Source organism: Mus pahari, chromosome 2 (assembly GCF_900095145.1).
Source record: "Mus pahari chromosome 2, PAHARI_EIJ_v1.1, whole genome shotgun sequence".
Classification (NCBI taxonomy): domain Eukaryota; kingdom Metazoa; phylum Chordata; class Mammalia; order Rodentia; family Muridae; genus Mus; species Mus pahari.
Genome location: NC_034591.1, coordinates 117,575,643 through 117,595,638, shown reverse-complemented (window position 1 = coordinate 117,595,638; position 19,996 = coordinate 117,575,643). Strand labels below are relative to the sequence as shown.

Genomic DNA, 19,996 nt, shown 5'->3' with positions numbered 1-19,996 from the left:
TTTTTTTTAATAAAAAACCAACACCATCTTGCAGGTAGACTCATGACCACAAGGAGGCACCACGAGGCCATGCATCCGCTCCATCAGTGCAATGTCATGGTCTGGTACATTGGAAAACTAGCGATTTTTCTTAAAGTCACCTTTGTTTAAGACGTAAAACTCAAAATGGGAACACTTATTTGGGACAGCAGGCTAAGAAGCTACCTGTTGGGACAGTGATAACAGTAACAAACTGTAGGATTTCTTCCTGGTGCCCGAGGTTTTATAACGACTGAGATCCAAGCAGCTTTGTCCTAAGTTTGTTTTTAAGTCACAGTTCAGTGAAATGTACAGAGCAACAGCAGTGAGAATTCACTGAAGAAACTGAACACCCTGTTAGCTGAAGCCTTCAGAAGTCTTTCTTCAAATGGAGCCTTCAAAAGAGTGAAGACAGGCTGTGGACGTGGGTGCTAACAGGTCGGTTAAATGCTCACCTGCAAGCAGGAGGACCTGAGGTCAGCCGGATCCCTGGCACCTTCACAAATGCCAGGCGCAGCATCTGTAATCCCAGCAGTGGGGCCTAGTGGATCCCAGGAGGATCGCAAGCAGCAAGCTTCAGGTACAGAGAAAAGACTGCGTCTCAAACAGCAAGGCGGGCACAATAGAGGAAAACACCAGACACTGATCTCTAGTTCCATATACATCATACACATGTGTGTGTGTGTGTGTGTGTGTGTGTGTGTGTGTGTGTGTGTGTGTGTGTGTGAAAGAAAGAGACAGAGAGAAAGAGACAGAGAGACAGAGACAGAGGGAAAGGGAGAAACACAAGGAAGGGAGAGACAGAGGGAGAGGGAATGGGAGAGAGAGAGACAGAGAGAGACAGAAAGACTGAGGAGTAACCAACCTAGATAGCAGTGGAGAGGCATCTGAACTCCACCCATTTTTACATATTGATTACTTCCAAGGGGACTTACATTACTAAGATCACTTGATAATTTTGGAAGAAGTAGGGAAAAGAGAACGGAAAGCGTTTTTAATGAGCATGAAATCATTACAAATATTCCTTGTACAGGCAAGAAAAGCTAGAGACACAAGGAAAACCTGATCATCAGATGGTATTCAGTGTTCACACAGCTGTGTGTCACTGGAGAACTGACTCAACCTCTCTGAAATGTTGTCTTATCGCTGCAGTAGAGACAATGGCAGTGGCTACTTCCTGGGGCTGAGGTGGGTAAGGGGGAACTGGTTACACCCCCCCCCCCCGCTCCTGCAAAGTAGCTACCACATGGCCTTCACTTCAGGTTACAAGACTTGTAGCCAAGACGTGGAACTTCTTGCCATCAATTTTAAAAGTAAAATGACCCGAGTCTTTAGATTATAAAAAGTTTGCAAATGCTTTGTTCCATTTGTGATGGGGTCTCACTCTGCGGCCCAGGCTGACCTTGAACTCTAAACCTTCCTGGCTCAGCCTCCCTAGTTCCCGACTTCCATGCCAGCTTTAATAGAATGCTTCTCAGGTGAGCTGAAGAGATGTGTACCACTCCTGATTACTGCCGCTCACCTCATGCCTCATAACATCTGATCAGTGGACATGACATCTGATCAGTGGCTAAAATGCAAGCATCTTCCAAAATGTGGCTCAGCGGGTAAAGAGGCCTGCTGCTCCAGCCTAGGCCCTCTCCTTGAGTTTGAACCCTGAAGTCTACATAAAGGTGGAGAGAACCGGACCCCTGTAAGGTGCTGTCCGGTCTTCACATGCATGCAGTGATGTGTTCATTCCCCACCCACCCACATAAAAAAAAAAAAAACATAATAAATACTTTAAAAAGGTAGGGGGTGGAGAGATGGCTCAGTGACTAAGAGCACTGACTGCTTTTCCAGAGGTCTTGAGTTCAAATCCCAGCAACCACATGATGGCTCACAACCACCTGTAGTGGGATCTGATGCCCTTGTCTAAAGTGCAGGTCTACATGCAGATAAAGCCCTCATATATAAAAGAAATAAATAAATTTTTTTTTAGAAGGGAAAAAAATGAAACACTTAATGGGGCTGGTGAGGTGGCTCAGAAGTTAACGACACTAACACTGGCTGCTTTTCCAGAGGGTTCAATTCCCACCACCTACATGACAGTTCACAGCCGTCTCTGACTCCAGTTGCAGGGGATTCAAAGGCCTCTCCTGGCTTCCACAAGCACATCGGGTACACAGACATACACACAGCCGAAACGCTGATACACATAAAGTAAAAAAGAAATATCAAAAAAAAAATGTTTTTAAAACCCCTTTACTGTAGCAGCTGACCTTTACGCACCAATTCCCCGTGTGTCACAAAAGTCCTGCTTTTCTTTGGCTCTCTTAAGTTTTGCTTTTCCCTGCATGAATGTCTAAAGAGATGGCTCTATCATCTACCTAAGTGACTCTATTGGAGTCACGGTAGCCATCTCGATGAAGCCGTCGTCCAGAGCACATCGGCGGGTCCTGCTGTGAATATGTGAATGAGAATTCCTATGGGAAGGCTATGTCTGCAGAGGCTGATTGACCTGTTTGAACTGCAGTTCTGTGGAGAAGACGGAGTGTTGCGGATAGGTCCAGAGACTGACCACCTTACTTCAGGCTAGTTCGGACCCTCTGGAAAAGCCCTGGCCCACCTCCTCCGAACTCACATGTGACTAACAGATAAAAGCCTTGCGGAATCTATTACCTTAGCAGACCACCAGCTTCCAAGAACCCAAAAGCTAAAGAACGTCATCAGACAGTGTCTGAAAGCCACAGGCAAGCTCCCCCGGTCTCATTGTGCTAAGTCTGTCTCTCTGATGTTCTCACCAGTGTACTTCAAACCTGCCTTGATCTATGATGTTCTATGCTCTATCTATTCCACTCCAAGGCTTCACGAGACTGCTTCCACATTGGAGCATGGAGTTTGGAGTGACTTAAATCTATGTTCACAAGTCATGGTTACTCAAAACGGCTCCAGAGTAAACTGTGTCTTGTTCCCTTTAAGACGAGAGCTGTGCTTTGTGCATTGACACCTTAGACCACACTTGAGCCTGCCAAGTCACCCCATCCTTGCGCAGCAGCCCTAGATCTGCCTGTGTCCATCTTTAACTCATGGCCCCTTGCTGCTGGCTCTTAGCCACTGGGATACGGTCTCTCTGGAGTGTACCGAGGAGAATCACCACAGACCGTGTTTTCTAGAAGATTCTCTTCAGAGACAAGCGTTAACACGAATTCCAAAAAGCCACCAACAGCGGCAAGGAGTGGCTGAGCCACTGGTAAAGCATGTCACCGGTCTTTGTGCAAGTGAATGAAGTTCTGTGCTTCCTGAAGGAGCAGCAGCCATGAGTTTGCAGAACCTAAGAACAGGAAACCGCCCACAAACAAGTGTGGCTGTTTTGCATTTTCTACAGGGTCAGTCCTCAAAGGACAAGCCAGTGGGAGCAATGGAGAAAGGAAGAGATTCCTCAGAAGAAGTGAGACTGTCAAGCTAAGCGAGACCAGCATGGTGAGCTGGGGGTGTTTGCAGGGACATCATGTAGGCAAGTGGCCACCTCCAGTATTCTTATTGTGATGGTTAGGTTTGATTGTAAACTTGACATGCCTAGGAAGAGGCACCCCCAGCTAGAGAATTATCTCCATCACATTGGCCTGTGAACACATCCGTAGGGCATTTTCTAAAATTCCTAATGGATGTCTGAGGTGTCCACTGTGGGCAGTGCACTCCCTAGGCTGTTGGGCCCAAGCTGTGTAAGAATGATACTGGACCAAGCCGGGGCTTAGGGACCCAGCCAGCAAGCAGTGTTCCTTCATGGTCTCTGCTTCAGTTCTGTCTCCCTTGATGATACAGTGACCTGAAGCCAAAATAAACCCTTTCCTCCACAAGCTGCTTTATCACAGAAACAGAGAAGCAAGCTAGGACAGACAGTACATTACACTTAAACACTAGTACACTAGTGCACCTTGCCACGTAAGGTGAAATATAACATGGGGTTTACTATCCAGATAATAACCTGTCTGGCTGTCTGCCTCTTCCTCCACCACCATAGACCTAGGGACAAGTGTCACTTTTTGCCTGAACCATTCTTTTTGTTTTGTTTCGTTTCGGTTTTTTCCAGGCAGGGTTTCTCTGTGTAGCTCTGGTTGTCCTGGAACTCACTCTGTAGACCAGGCTGGCCTCGAACTCAGAAATCAGCCTGCCTCTGCCTCCCAAGTGTGGGGATTAAAGGCGTGTGCCACCACTGCCCAGCTGAACCATTCTTTAAGTACTGAAGTTTAATGGCTTTTGCAGTTGTCCAGGGAGTGAGGGAGGGGACCAGTTAAGATGTTTGAACTGGCCACAAGTTGAAATACCACAAAACCACTTAACAGGACACTAAAGAAGTCATGGTTTGTGTGAATATGATATGGCCCAAGGGCAGCTAAAATGATGGGGGATGCAGCTTTTAGGGACCAATTCAGACATTTCACAAAGATCTGCTGGATAAATGGTGTGTGTGAGGGCATTGTCCTCAATGTGTGTCCCATGTTCACTATGGCAAGTCCCAGCAGGCAGTGATGAGTACCCTGTGTTTGCAAAAGTTCAACCTCATCTGTGAACACATGACAGTGTTAGTACTAAGCCTGACCTTATGTGAACATAGCAACTAGTACTTACAGCACCCACCAGAGCCTGTTACGGTTCCTAACATACTGCCCTCTTGTTTTAGTGATTACCCAAGCAACAAGTTGAGGCAGTTAGAATTCAAACCCTAGGAATCCAGCTTCAATCCCCCACCTCCCATTCCACCCCCCACCCCAAGTGCTAAGCTCCATGGGTAAGGGCACATGTTGGATGGGGAGGGTTTAAGTGAGATATGTGGAAATAAAAGCATCGAGACAGAAATTGAATTTGTTGTTTTATGTGTGCTGTTGCTGGGTGTGTGTAAGCTAACCAGAAACTGCAGGGTGAGACAGGCTGGAGACCCACATTGTGTCCTTGGTAGGACATCAAGGCAGATCATCCTGATCGACCTCCCTCATAACCAAAAATCAAATCACCTAATTCTTAGTTGCCTCCCTCTTTATGTGTGTATGTGTGCATATATGTCTACCATATGCTTATAGAACCTAAGGAGGAAATCAAACCACTTGGGGGTGATCGTGAACCAACATGTGGGTGCTAGGAATTGAGCCCAGGATTAAAATTATCCAATGATCAACATTCAAAATGTATTTTGTACACCAAACACAAAGACCATAAACTTTAAAACTAAAGCCGGCTTCATTAGTTTCATCTTAGCAAAAAAGCCAGAGGCCACCCAATTCCTGGAAGTACAAGTCAACTACAAATTTCCATTATTAGTGCCAATTCTGTGACACCACAAAGTTCAATTGGGAATGAGAACTAAGAAATCCGGGTGCTCTCATCTGACCCTACAACTTACCTCAAGGTGTGTGTGGGGGTTTCTCAGATGATTTCAACACACACATAAATCAGTGCTTGCAAACCAATGCCAAGTACATCACCAGAGACCTGCACACAGGCCTGGGACTGTGACTGCCACAGTTACACAGCTCCCTGCTGGCACCCTCCAATCACTTTGAGTATTCCTCATGAGACTTCCTCCCTGTGACTCCCTCCTCAATTGAAGAGCAATGGGGCAGATGCATCACAATAATAAAGTGATTCCACACATGAAAACATTCTTCTAGTTTACACTTTATTGCATTATGAAAATAATACATTTATTTGGCAAAGTGATCGATCTAGGCTCCAAATTGAAAGAAGAGAATTCAGGTGTCCGGATTTTTTTAAATGTGAAATATATGTATTCTAGCCAGTACATACCAGCATCCTTGTTAGGCCAATATCCCATCAAGCTAATTTTCATAATTCCATATGAAATTACAAGGTNTTTTTGCATCCATTCATCTTATAATTAACACAAATCTCAAGAACTGATCTTCAGTTTCTCAAAACCAATATATCTAAGAAACTCCCGCTCAAAAGACAATTTGAAACACTACCCGGAATAATTTGCTTTGGCTCTGCAGGTACATTTCCACCCTCAATACAGGCGTCACATTCAATTGTTGCAGCAGCTTTAGGCTCTGCCCAGAACTGTTTAAGCTAGTACATTACATACATTATCTGAAAAAATTGATTTTACAAATGCATAAATACATGCCTATCTACACTGCCAAAATAAAACACAGGGATCTCAATGCTTTAAGACTTTCTGGGGCAGGGTTTCTGAAATAGTTTTCAAAAGCCAAAGAGTTGTAACTCCATTGCTCTGGCTACATACGGTAAAGACCGTAGTTGTGACAAATAATTAGTGGATAAATTTATCTATTAACACTCAAAATATATTTTCACTACTCACTTCTACATTTTCAGAACTGAAGACAATTTTCAAAATGCTTTCACTTTTTAAAAGGGAGAAGTGGCAAAACCATGTCATGTGCATTCTGTCTCATCAGCAGTGCCCAGGTCTCGAGTCAGGCTTGGGAAAGGAGAAACAGGTTAAGAATCTGTTCAACATCAAAGGGCCAGCTACTTCAGCCACAGAAGTCTTGACCTTCCCTCTTGGGTCTTCTCATAGGGCTTTGCTGGATACATTAAGGAAATGTACCTAAAACTCACCTTTTTCGTCACTCACAAATGACTCAGTTCTTCTTAGAACTGATACTTTCCTGCAGTCTCCTGTAAGTGCATCTAACAATACTTGTGGAAATGGACTTCCAAGGGGCCAGTGCATCCCGTCTGAACATGGTTCCACACGGTGATGAACATTACAACTGCCCTAGAGACCCTTCAACCAGTATCCTATGTGTATCTGTATAAACAGCAACAACTTTCATCTATGATCAACATAGGAATAGCTAATAAATATTAAAGCTATTAAACTATAGGTTAAAATGCAGACCTCTCATAGAATTGAGTTATGTCATTTTGGTACATTCACCATTAATTGTACTTTATTTAATAAAGAAATACACTTCCCCTTGCAAAGATAGCAACTGCAAGTTTACAAATAAAACCACAGACCTCTATTCACCATGCTAAATCTTTTAACCAGCAGCAAACTGACTTGTTTGTGAATGGTCCATGGCACCATAAATAAAGACTATCAAAGGTCACAGGAGCTTAGAGAACAGGTTTATTGACAACAATCTCATAAATACCCTAAGAAAAAAAATCTCAGAAACTCCAAACCTAAAATCTTTAAAATCTGCTCTTACTGGCAATCCCTCAACTATAACAGGCCATTACAAATGAGTGTCACACTTAAAATTTGCTTCATTTTAACCTTTTTGCCAAGTTACATTTGATTTTCACTCCTCTTGGGTGCAGTAAATCAACATTCAGTTTTACTAGACAGATTCATAAATATACCGCCCAGCTGCTGTGAACCTGAAGGTCATCAGTCAGTAGTATATTACTTTATGAACAAACGGAGCCAAATATCTTTTTAGCCATAGTAATGTCTAAGCAGTCAAAATCCAAACCTTGTGGTTTCCCTTCAAATCACCCGAAGCTTAGGATACAGTGTGAGAAACTGTTTGCATCAGCTATTAGGTCCATCCCTGTACCTCAGATGTCTGAAACTAAAAAAGGGATTTTTGTATTTTGATAAAAATGTACTCCAATATTTCATAACATTAATATTTATTGCTTTATATGAATACTGTATTGAAAGCCCAAGCATTCAGTTACACACGAAATTATACAATTATATACCGCTTCACAAAGGCAGTGAACACATTACAGTCTACAAAATCTACTTTACAGAAATTTAAAAATTCTAAATATCAAAAAGTACAGCTGAAGAAACAGGTATAAATTTGGCAGCCAGTAATTCTGACAGGGAAGTTGCAGCTTGCATGACTTTAAATATGTGAATTTGAAAATATTGAGTTTATAGAGTAATAACCATTGTGCTTTGTGTTGATCTGAAAAATATAACACTGGCTGTTGAAGAAGCATGTTCAAAAATATTAATTCACTTCAAAATGTTATACAAATCATGGTGGTTTCTGTGTACCCCTAATGCCTCAGTCATTTAGCTCAGGTACATTACTGAAGTCCTCTACTAATTCTTCCAGTACAGTGATGTTTCACACCAGTGCCATGTGGCATATAGGATTATTCAGAAAGACAGATGTGATGTTGACAGTGTTCAGAAAAGCAATCAAACGTTATGGGACCTGTGGGCTCTTGAGATGGTTTCATGTCAGGCTCCAAAGCACTCATTCAACCAACAGTAAGCTAACGCTTGAGCGCAACTCTCAAGATAAAGCACACTTTCTCATAAATAATGAAGTCGTGTTGTCTCAGGCACCTTAGAAGTATACAAAAGAATCTAGTTTGCACAGATCTCTTGGAATGTGTTTAACCTGGTATTTCAACAGACTAAAAGATTCCCAGGGTTTCACAGGGGCCAGATTTTTGTCTCAACTACTCAGAAGAGGTCTTCTGAAAGAAGTGAACTCAGTCATTACTAATAAAAAAGTATTCACTGTATTCATCTCTTATAGAAACAGAAAAATATAACATCCCCCCTTAGGATAATCTATATATGTATATATGACTTAAGGTTCCATTGTACAGTCGAACAATAAAAATCTGAAACCACATGAAACCCTATTAATTCACATGTTAACCTGTTTAAACTATGACCAAAATATGGAAACTGCTAGAGACAAGACAAAAATCTTCCTTGTGTATGTATAAACCAAATGAGATCTTTAAAGTTTTCAAAAGTATAATTCTCTTCCAGTTTAAAAACTTTAATTCTAAATTAAAAAAAAAAAAATCTATACACAAACCACTGATCTGAGTACACCAGGAAAAAAACCAAACAAAAAACCAAACAAAACAAGAAAATCAGCACTAAGCGGGACCCAAAGGAGCCGGTACTCACAGCTCCTTTCCACAAACAACTTTCAGGATTTATTCTTAAGGTTCTTTATTTTACAGCCTGTTTCTCTTGTAAAACTAAAGGTCCACTTTATTTATTACTTAAAAGTTTTATACAGTGTAAAACCAGAACTGTATGTAAAATACTGCCTCTAAGTGTTTTTAAGTAGTTAGTCTTGTTCCATTGGTTCATCTGTGACTTCCGTGGCTTCGTCATTTTCCATGGACGACGACACTGACACACTTTCTCCAGTTTTACTGGAAGGGGACCCTCCTGACTCCTGTGTCTCCCGGCAATCAGAGCCACTCCTTGAGGCCCCTGCACTGTCACTCCTTTCTGAAGCGGAGTCTGTCTGAGCTAGAGACACACCAGAGCCTTCCGTCTGATGGCTCTCCTCTGAAGTCTCTTCATTCACAGTTAAGGCGTCCTCAGATTCCTTTTCTTGATTTTTTCTTTCTGGGACCATTTCTCTTGGTGTCATAAACGATTCTAGAAATAAGCAAATGTTGTAGTTAAATTTATTTTCAAGACACGCCCAGTTAAGTTTCATGACTCCTGTGTCTAAGGCTCATAGCTCCTCAAATTCAGCAGCAAGTAGCATGCAGAAGAGCCCCATGTGCACTGTGTGGGGAAGAAGGGGTGATCTCCACCCCCTCCCTCACCTTCTTCCTCCTCCTCTTCTTCCTCCTCCTCCTCCTCCTCCTCTTCTGTACAGTGCTGCCTGGTTCGACTTTCTCTGTCCTTGTCAGGAGGGGGAGCTGCTGTTTCCGTCTCCTCTGCTCTAACTGAAGAGACTTCACCGGACACCGTTTGGCTAGCTGTCTCTCTGAGGTCACCTTCTTTGTCAAACTTCAGTCTTTTCACCTCATGTTCCTCAGACTCCACAACATCTTCATCTGGATGTTTATTTTTAACAGGGCTCAGTAAGGAAACTTCTGATTCAGAGGCTGAAGAATCACTGCAGATGGTTTTTTAAAGTGTCATTAATAAAAGTATTTTCCTCATAATCTACATTCTCACCTCTAATTTTAAAAACTTAACTGACTGTGAAATTAAATGTTAGTATCTGTGCTAAGAAAACAATTTCCAAAGCAACCTGAACTGTTTCATTAGGACCAATTTGTCAGAGTCTATGAGCTTTCTGGAATATTCTACATTCACCTCCAGCTGTACTGATGCAGTACAGAAGCCATATCTCCTTCAGCAACTTTAAGGCCTGGTCTGTCCCTCAGGACCCATGGAAAGTTCTAGGACCTCCAGGGCAATCATCTCCCTTACTTGTGAATCAATGCTAGGTGACATAATGCAAATGAACACTCTTAGGCACAGGGGACAAAGTCCCTAACCAGGACAGATGCAAACTTTCTCCTTCAATGACTTTTGATCTTTTACTGGCTGAATCTTTGAAACCCATAAATGGAGCCCATTAAATACAGAAGGTCCATTCCACCTTGTAAATAGTAAATAGTGCTATAAAAACCTTTAACACTTGTTAAATTTCTTTGCATTTCTATCTCTTCAAATATGAAACACACAAACCTGTGACCTTTCTCTTCACTTAGCTGCAGGTCTGAATCTTTGCTATCTGTGCTCTCAGGCAAACCATTTGTTGTCAAGGGGGCTGACAAAGAAAGCTTTGGTCGATTAAGTGGCCTAGGTGTTCCAGGCCCGTTTATATTAGACCTATAATGAGATAAATGAACATCATTTTCTACTTTTAGAAATAATATAAAAATATAATAAAAAATAAAAATAACTAAACACACACACACACACAATCACCCCTTCTAAAGTACATATCACAAGTATTTGCAATAATTTTGGCTTTTGGATCTGTGCTTTACCCTATGTAATGTAGCCTTGTGTCCAAGATACACAACATATATCTTGTATCTTCCCCATAAAATAGATATTTAAAAGGAAAAAAAAGTATACTGAGCCTTAATTCAAATACTACCAGAAAACAGACACTCTGGACAATTTAAAAAAACAAAAAAAAACCCCCACCATATTCTCACCTGTCAGTATAGTTTGGTGAGTTTCCAGGAAACATAACACCATTCATCCTATTTAAGCTATTTGAATTGTTCTTCCTGTAGTAAAAGAAAACACTTCAGGTGAGTACAGTAATACATGACTTTAATCCTAATACTGAAAGGAAGAGGAAAGTGGAGCTCTTGTGAGTTCAAGGCCAGCTTGGACCACATAACAAGTTCCAGGCCAGGTCCACAGACTCGGACCATGTCTCAAAATAAAATAAAGCCTAAAGGACGAAACAGAAGGAAGGAGGGTCGTGAATGGCTAATTTGTAAGGATCTGGTTATAGGGCTGGAGAGATGGCTCAGCAGGAAGAACCCAAGCTCCTCTTCCAGAGGACTTGGGTTCTGTTCCCAGCACCCACATGGTGGCTCACAATCATCCATTAACCCCTTCTCCGTAAGAGCTAATGTCACCCTTCTGAACTCCATGGCATACACAAGGTATACATACATACATTCAGGTAAAAACACATAAGAAGCAAAATACATACATTAAAAAGAAAAATCTAAGTCTAGAAGTTCTTTTGTAACACAGCCATCAAATTAAAACACATTAGCACATGCACACACCAATATTGAGATTGGTTTAAAAAAAAAAAACTATTGACACTTGCTTTCAAATCTCTTAAAATGTTCTTCAGCTAACTTTACATTCATCAGAAAAGCAAAACATTTAATTCAAAAGGAAATCAATTTTGTAGCATAATTTTTTGGTTCTTCTAACAAGAAGCATCGATAGATTATCTTATAAGTCAAAGAGTTCTAAAACTAAAATTTTTGTTTTGAAATAAGGCAGTGGATCTATGCAAGCCCTTCTTCCCAGCCCTTCTCATGCCCCAGCCTCTGAATGTGCTGGGGTGAGGTTGGGGTGAGGGTGCACTACCCTTCTGCCATTTCTAGGACATCCATACACAACAAAGAATTATGCATGTGAGCTCCATGCTAACACTGCCACAGCTGAACCAAGTCCTTAATTTGGATCTAGCTATCTTAACAATTAGCAATCCTTGTTCATCATGGAGAATACCACGAAATATCTTGTTCCACACCTGCCACCCAGGTGTGGAACGTCTACAGGGCTAGAACTGGAGTAATTAACCCATCTCTTTGGTTCACTTGAACAGTATTTTGTCAACATTCCACCTCAGGGACCAGGTAGTAGATTTCACAATGAATAGATGCTATCATGTTTAGTTACATATGAAATAACTAAATATAGATTATTTAAGTAACACTATTAAAAGAACTAGAATATAGTAATATCAAAAGCAGAAAAAACTCTCTATACTTACTCTGAAGACGGACAAACGCAGCTAACAACCATCACATTCTGAAACAAGAGAAACCGGTATGCTGATGAGTGAAGTTAAAGCACAGAATGTAAACTGTTAACCCTTTGTGGGAGATTTTCACAATCAGCCACATTTATTCCAACTCAAAGTAACTGGTTAAAAATAAAAGCCAATAAAGCAAAAAACTAAAAACAGCAAGACTTCAGGTCTGACTGCAACGGCCGCTGGCTTGCTTTATCATATTCTTAGTTCTCTTGTATGCATGTATGTCCTTGAGTACAAAGTCCACAGATCCTTCCACTGCACAGGTCTCAAGATCAGGCCTCATCTCCAAACCTGCCCCTCTTTTAAAGCCCTGGCTAGCCTGGAATTCACTATATAGATCAGGATAGCCAATTCAGAGATTGGCTTGCCTCTGACCCCCAAGCTTGTACCACTACACCAAGATTAAGTGTTTTCTTTTCTTACAGGAAGAACAATTCCAATAATTTAAATTGGATATGTGGCATTATGATCCCTGGAAATTCGCCATCATATTGTAAGGGAGATGTTGGTTCATTTTTAAATTGTTAATAGTTTTTTGGTTTTTTTGTTTTTTTCAAACCGTATTTTGGAACCCAAAAAGAGACCAAGCCCCCTCCTTTGGCGATTACAGCAGAAAAGTACTTTTAAAGTTGTCTTACAGCCCTATCATCCAAATTTCAGAGGAAACAAATTTTGTTTAAATTCCTGGCTCAGAATGTAAAATATCATAGCACTGATTTGGCAAATGTAGACAGTGAGGCCCTATCTGTTTATCCAAAACAAAACAAAACAACCCCAAAACCCAATTACTCCTGACCCTTAAGCTGAAGTACTCATGAACCCTGAAGTTGCCCTTCAGAATTTCACTAATAGGTAACAAAGACTCAGCAAAACACATGAGTCTGATAAGCCCTAACTGCTGAAAAAATCCCAAAGTTAACGGTCTTAGACTCCTGTTCTCAGAGTAAAAGGACTGATTTTGAAATAAAAATTATAATGACCAGTAGAATTAAGTTTTAAACTCAATTAACACCATATCTTTGTGTATTAAGTTATTTCCATTCTCCAAAATATTTTTTCTTTTGTTTCTTTCCACCCATAATCTGAACTGGATCTTTCTACTCAATCAATATATATCATTTAAATGGTTTTACACTCAAGTTTCCAAAGTTGTGTGCTTCTGACTTTTAGAATCCCAAAGTGATGTTTACAGTGTACTGTTAATTCTCATGTTTCTCTGGTGGTTTTTTTTTGTTTTTTTAATGCTTAATAAAGAAGAAAAAAAAAAACAAAATAAAAGTAAATAAGCAGCAGCTTTCTTCAAACTTAATTCTCATGATAGAATACATACCTTTTCTACTCCTCTGAGAAATTTGTCTGTTCCTGTATAATTTCTTCTTGGATCGGTTAGCAATTCACATAGTCGTTGAATAGTAAAAGGGATACTGCAAAATAATTTTATAGTTTGAGGCCATTAGTGTGAGAAATTAGGAGCAGGGCTTCACAGTGACGCTTCATCAGGTCACCATGTGCTATGTCACAGCTTTATCAAGCCACCATGTGTTAAGCTACAGAAGAATGAATGTTAGGAGTCACTTAGAGCAATAAAAAGGAACGCAGAAAACACAATGATTTAAAACTCATTCCAGAAAAAGATTAGTACCATATTCTACCCTCTGACCACTCAATCTGAACTTTTTATAAAAGAGATAACATAACAATTGTTAAGTTTATTTACAAACAGGTTTCCTCGAGCTTTCTTTTGCTCCCAAACATTTTACTGATCATAATGATTATGATTCTGTTACTGGATAGAGTATAATAAATTAGTTCTGACACAAAAGTATTTTAAATAGACTCTGCTCCATTACTACAACTTTATATATAACCTATATACATTTAGTCAAACTTTACTATTTTCTAAGAACTTGCGAAGTTAAATATACCAAACACTTTTGACAGAATGAAGTTTTTCCTCCATCACAGCAAATACAAGAGTGAAAGTCTTGAAATAAGACTTGGAACAACAATCTTTTTACAAAGAGTTTGGAGGAAATGAGAAAATGGCTCATCAGTTAAGAGCTTTGGCTGCTCTTCCAGAGGAACGGGTTTGATACCCAGGATCCATACAGCAGCTCACAACTCTAGTCTCAAGGGATCCAACAACACTGTGTCTAGTCTCTGTGGGAAGCAGGTACACATGCAGTACATAGACATACATGCAGGCAAAACAACATATAGAAACAAACACATTTTTAAAAAAGGTTTTGGACTCACAGAATTATCAAAATTGCAGCTAAGTGTAATATAAGTACAAAATGACATGTAAAATACACCTCTGGATTTCAGTGTTCTCCATTAAAACCTGCTTATGCTGCTTATGAAGGGAACTGCAAAGCCTCAGATGCACAATGTTCATAGGGCCTTCATTTTCACACAACAGTCTACCCTACAAGCGATGCCAAGTTAGTGTGTGACAATGCCATAACCTGAACCCAATTTCTCTTACTTCAAAACCAACAAATCGGGCTGGAGAGATGGCTCAGCAGGTAAGAGAACTGACTGCTCTTCCAAAGGTCCTGAGTTCAAATCCCAGCAACCACCCATAATGAGATCTGTCGTCCTTTTCTGGTAGGTCAGAAGACAGCTACAGTGTACTTATGTATAATAATAAATAAATCTTTGGGCCAGAGCGAGTGGGGCGGCCAGAGCAAGAAGGGCCGTCCTGAGCAAGCAGAGGTCCTAAAATTCAATTCCTAACAACCACATGAAGGCTTACAACTATCTACACAGGTACAGTATACTCATATACCTAAAATAAATAAATCTTAAAATACACACACACACACACACACACACACACACACACACACACATCTTTGCTGTACCACACACATCTGATAGAAATCATACTAGTTTTTTACTGAATAAACTACACGTAAATCTCATGCTTTTTTTAAAAGTCAAGGTCTCATTTTTTTGTAGACCAGGCTGACCTCAAACTCTGCCCTGTTTCTGCATATCCAGTGCTACAACTGAAGACATTATGCCGCCATACTTAGCAAAACTCGCATTCTTTTGGCAGGGAGGGATGAGACAAGGTTTCTCTGTGTAACAGCCCTGGCTGTCCTGGACTTGCTTTATAGACCAGGCTGGACTTGAACTCAGAGTTCTGCCTCTGCCTCACTATTGCTAGGACTAAAGGCATGCACAACCACACCCGTCAAAATTTAGAAAGAAGGCCCAGTGGTCAAGAGCACTTACTGCTCTTGCAAAAGATTTGGATTTTGACCTTAAAGTATTCCTGCATGCACAAACCTATACTCAGGTACACTCACACGCGCGCGCGCACGCACACACACACACACACACACACACACAAAATAAAATGTTATAGGCAATAAAGAGATACTAAAAGAGAAAATCAGTCTTCTCCAGGAATGAGACCCCTGATAAATTTTATCTACTCCCAAGTGGTTAGCCCAAAACACACACACACACACACACACACACACACACACACACACACACACACGAGCAACACTAAATCAACTTAGTATGTGGTGCGCATGTGTGAGTACACACACACACACACACACACACACACACACACACTCTTACACTTTAAAAGGTCATTAATTTGAGAGTGAGGACCAGAGGAGGAAAGGGGTGGAAATTATATAAATGTAATGATTATGTAAATTCTCAAGGAAAAAAGGCCCAAAGAGCCATTCACTTTTATGTGTAGCATGTAGCTTTAGTATGCTTTTCTTTTCTACTTAGTCTTCAAACTATTCATGAAACCTAATATCTAAAACTGAACAGAAAGAAGCTGGATATGGCAGGGCACAGTAAAAGCTCTCAGAAGAAACAAAGCAGATGGCCAGCAGAGACACACAGTGAGATAATAGTAAGACGCTGCCAAATCCTTGCAGAGTCCCACAGCCCTGACTGGGAGCAGAGAGCGAATGAATAAAGACACACTGACAGAAGAGCTAAGACCTGTGCTCTCAGACAGGGAAGAGCTGTAGCATCCTGGAAGCTCAGTATGCTTATTAGTATGTACAGTGGGATAAGGAGGTAATTTAACCACAGTAAAACCGTCTTTTGGAGAGCTGTCTTTGGGCTGTCAATATCCAGAAGAGGAAAGCTACTGTGGATTCTTTCTGCACATACTGTCAATACTTACTAGCTTTACCACTCCCATGTGTCCCCGTCATGTCAAACAGATTCATTCACAATCTCACTCCATGACACTATCTTAAATAAAAGCTGAATCCAATTTTATTATCTCATACAATTTAGAATCACAAGTTCAATAACATTATCTTTATTTGAAGAAGCATGTTCTTTCTATACTAAGGCTTAGCAGTACAGGCAAAAAGCCAAGGTTGCAAGTACATTAATGTTTGTATCAGCCCATATCCCAAAATCAATCTTCAGTATGTCAAAGCTTTTAACTAGGTTAATCATCTCTATGAGTATCTACAGTACTCAAAATTAACCTCTATCAAATATGTATCAAAAATTAACGAGATTTGTATAAATCCTACTTTCCAATTTTAAGAATTTTATTTGATTATCATACCAAGACCATAATCACAAGGCAAGGTGAGGGGATAGGATAAGAAGGAAGGAGTACTAAATTATACCAATTCTCAACTAATTATGCCATGAAAAAAGGAAGAGAAAAACTAAGTACATTTTAATGAATAGATTCACTGGTGCTATTAACTGCATATAAAACTACTACCCATCCCAGCACTCTGGAGGCAGAGGCAGGCGGATTTCTGAGTTCGAGGCCAGCCTGGTCTACAAAGTGAGTTCCAGGACAGCCAGGGCTACACAGAGAAACCCTGTCTCTCATCTTGAACCAGGGCATGGTGGCGCACGCCTTTAATCCCAGCACTCGGGAGGCAGAGGCAGGCGGATTTCTGAGTTCGAGGCCAGCCTGGTCTACAAAGTGAGTTCCAGGACAGCCAGGGCTACACAGAGAAACCCTGTCTCTCATCTTGAACCAGGGCATGGTGGCGCACGCCTTTAATCCCAGCACTCGGGAGGCAGAGGCAGGCGGATTTCTGAGTTCGAGGCCAGCCTGGTCTACAAAGTGAGTTCCAGGACAGCCAGGGCTATATAGAGAAACCCTGTCTCAAAAAAACAACAAAAAAAACCCTACTACCCAGGTTCTCAGGGTACACCTGAGAACCCACCAGTCCAGATCTATGGTCTTCTAAGGCTTTGTTAAGGAAGTCAGTTATCCTTAGAAGCTAACAGTTCAGGTAATTAAAAATAAATAAATAAATATTCTAATTTTAAAAAGGGAAACATCAGTGGACAACTTGAAATTCAAAGAGCAAAAAAAATGACATATGTACAACATTTACTAAAATAAGGATAAAACAGGAAGAGAGGGGAAAGAGGGTAAGGTAGGAAATACAAAAAGGAACAAAAACTAAGTGTAACTTGAGAAGTATAAAAACCCATAAAGTAGAAGCTTCTTGAAATATATACATATATGTAAGAAACCTAAATGAAGTCACCAAATAATGGGAGAGACAAAGCCCTAGTTAGATAGCTCGTCACCAAATAAAACCCCCAGTTCTAAAGGATAGGTTACATCTAATCAAGTTGCTGGCCAAAGGGGCCTATTGACACCCCCAAAGAACCTAGGCTATTGGTTGCTTTCCATAAAACTGATGGAAAACTCTATTGCTGAAGACACCACCCACTCAACTCACCTAACAGAAAGACAAGTTGATACTACTACCTAGAACATTTACCTGTTACAATGTTAATGGCAACCTACTCTCAAGATATACTTGTACATTAGTGGCATAAAGCCTATGGAGTAACCAACCAATACCTGACTGGGTTTAAGGCTCCCTCCATGTCATGGAACCTATGGAACCACACCTGACAAGGTCTAGATGGCCAAGAACCTGGGACTGTCTTAAGACAGTCCAGGTATCTAAGGGAAAACCAAATACTACTGTTCTGTTATAAGAACATAGCAATAAAGTATCTCCCAATGATATTCTACTATCCTCATATATCAGTAGTGCCGCGCTCAGCCATCCTCAGAGAAGCTCCCTCCTCCAACAGGGAAGAACAAATACAGAGTCCTGTGGTCAGACAACGTGTGGAGTAATTAGACTTTGGAACTCTTAGTCCTAAAGGGGAATATTTTTATCGAATACCTCCCCTCGGGGATCAGAGAACTCTGAAGAGGAGGAGACAGAGTGCTAAGAGCTGGAGGAGATGGAAGACACCAAGGAAACAAGGCCTTCTAAACACAAAATGAATGTTGCACATACAAACATTTACAGAGACTATAGAAGCAGGTACAGAGTCTGCATGTGAGAACGTCCTAAAACTGGGAGGAGAACTGGACAAACTCTGATCCTTAACCAAAATACTTTTTGAAATTGATAGGCACTTACAAGTGAAAATTAGTTTTCTCCAGGGGAGCATCACTGGGTAAACAAAGCAAGGATTGCCCCCCATTTCCAGCAGCAGGTCAACACAAAATGAACCCAATGGCATCTTGGGAAGTTGTTCATAATGCTGTGTCAGGGCCTTCTTTTTAATTTTAGAGGTCCTTTACAAAATCATAAAATTATGATTTACAGTTTTCTGTTTTCATGAGATTCCTGTATGTGAATGTGTTCCTTATGATTTATCTTCTGTTTGCTTTGTCCTATTCCATTTTGTTTTTATTTTATCTTATTTTACTTTATTATTCCTTAGATGCCTGTTTGTTTTCTCAGGAGAGATCAAAGGGAAATGGTATGGATAGAAACGGGAAGCCATAATCAGAATGTATTATATGAAAAAATAAATCTACTTTCAATAAAAGAAAAAGTAAATCAAGGATGTAAACAACTTGCAATTCAAAGAGCAAAAATTACTCAAAATTTACAAAAATAGTTTAGAAAATAAAGATGTGTTAAGATTCTATGAAGCATTTAATTTACAGCTTTTAAATAAAACTAAAAGCACAACAGCAATACAATAAAACAAACAGAACAAGGCTGGAGATGGCTCAGCAGTCAAAAATCAATGGCTGCTTTGCAGAGGACCAGCGCCCACGTGGTAACTCCAGGCCTGGGGAGCTGCCGCAGTATCCTGGCCCCCAAGGACACCATGGATACGGTACACAAACACACATGCAAAAGAAACAAAATACCCACCTGCAAAAGAAAAAGCACCAATTTTAATAAAAATCTTCATTTTATTTTACAAAAGTATAAACTGGCACCTCAAATGTAGACAGAAGATACACACAAAACTCTGAAAAGCATTCACAGAATACACAAAACTACAGCAACTTCAGTTACTACCCAGAGCTATACACAGACATTTTGTGAGAGGGCTAAGAGGTAATAGTAGCTCAGTGGTAAAGTGCTGGCCTAGAACTTGCAATGGGCTTGATTTCAATCTGGGGCATCAGGAGCACACACACAAAGGTTTGTGCTATGCTTTGTGCTTGTTTGTGCTATGTTCTTGCCTATAACAACAAATCAGCAAAAGATGTTCTGTAAAAACATACTACAAACAAGCATGGTTCACAGTACTGCTCCCCCGCATCCCTTAAAAAACAAAAACCCTATCTCTAGAGAGAAAAAGGCATGTTCTGGTATCACTTAAGACACTGTGATTTCAGCTGGGCGTGGTAGCGCACACCTTTAATCCCAGCACTCGGGAGGCAGAGGCAGGCGGATTTCTGAGTTCGAGGCCAGCCTGGTCTACAAAGTGAGTTCCAG

The 19,996-nt window shown here is 40.7% G+C and overlaps 1 protein-coding gene across 1 annotated transcript in view; it reads right to left on the bottom strand.

Annotated features, from left to right (window-relative positions):
- Positions 1 to 7,099: 7,099 nt before the first annotated feature.
- The window catches only part of Ppp4r2 (protein phosphatase 4 regulatory subunit 2), a 37,437-nt gene continuing 24,540 nt past the window's right edge, over positions 7,100 to 19,996 (bottom strand). Inside the window, exons 4-9 of the mRNA XM_021190844.1 lie at positions 13,585 to 13,678; positions 12,210 to 12,247; positions 10,897 to 10,971; positions 10,418 to 10,561; positions 9,541 to 9,836; positions 7,100 to 9,367 (exon numbers count right to left, since the gene is read on the bottom strand). Of these exons, the coding sequence (XP_021046503.1) occupies positions 9,048 to 9,367; positions 9,541 to 9,836; positions 10,418 to 10,561; positions 10,897 to 10,971; positions 12,210 to 12,247; positions 13,585 to 13,678 (967 nt within the window). The 3' untranslated portion in view covers positions 7,100 to 9,047. The remainder of the gene's footprint in view (positions 9,368 to 9,540; positions 9,837 to 10,417; positions 10,562 to 10,896; positions 10,972 to 12,209; positions 12,248 to 13,584; positions 13,679 to 19,996) is intronic.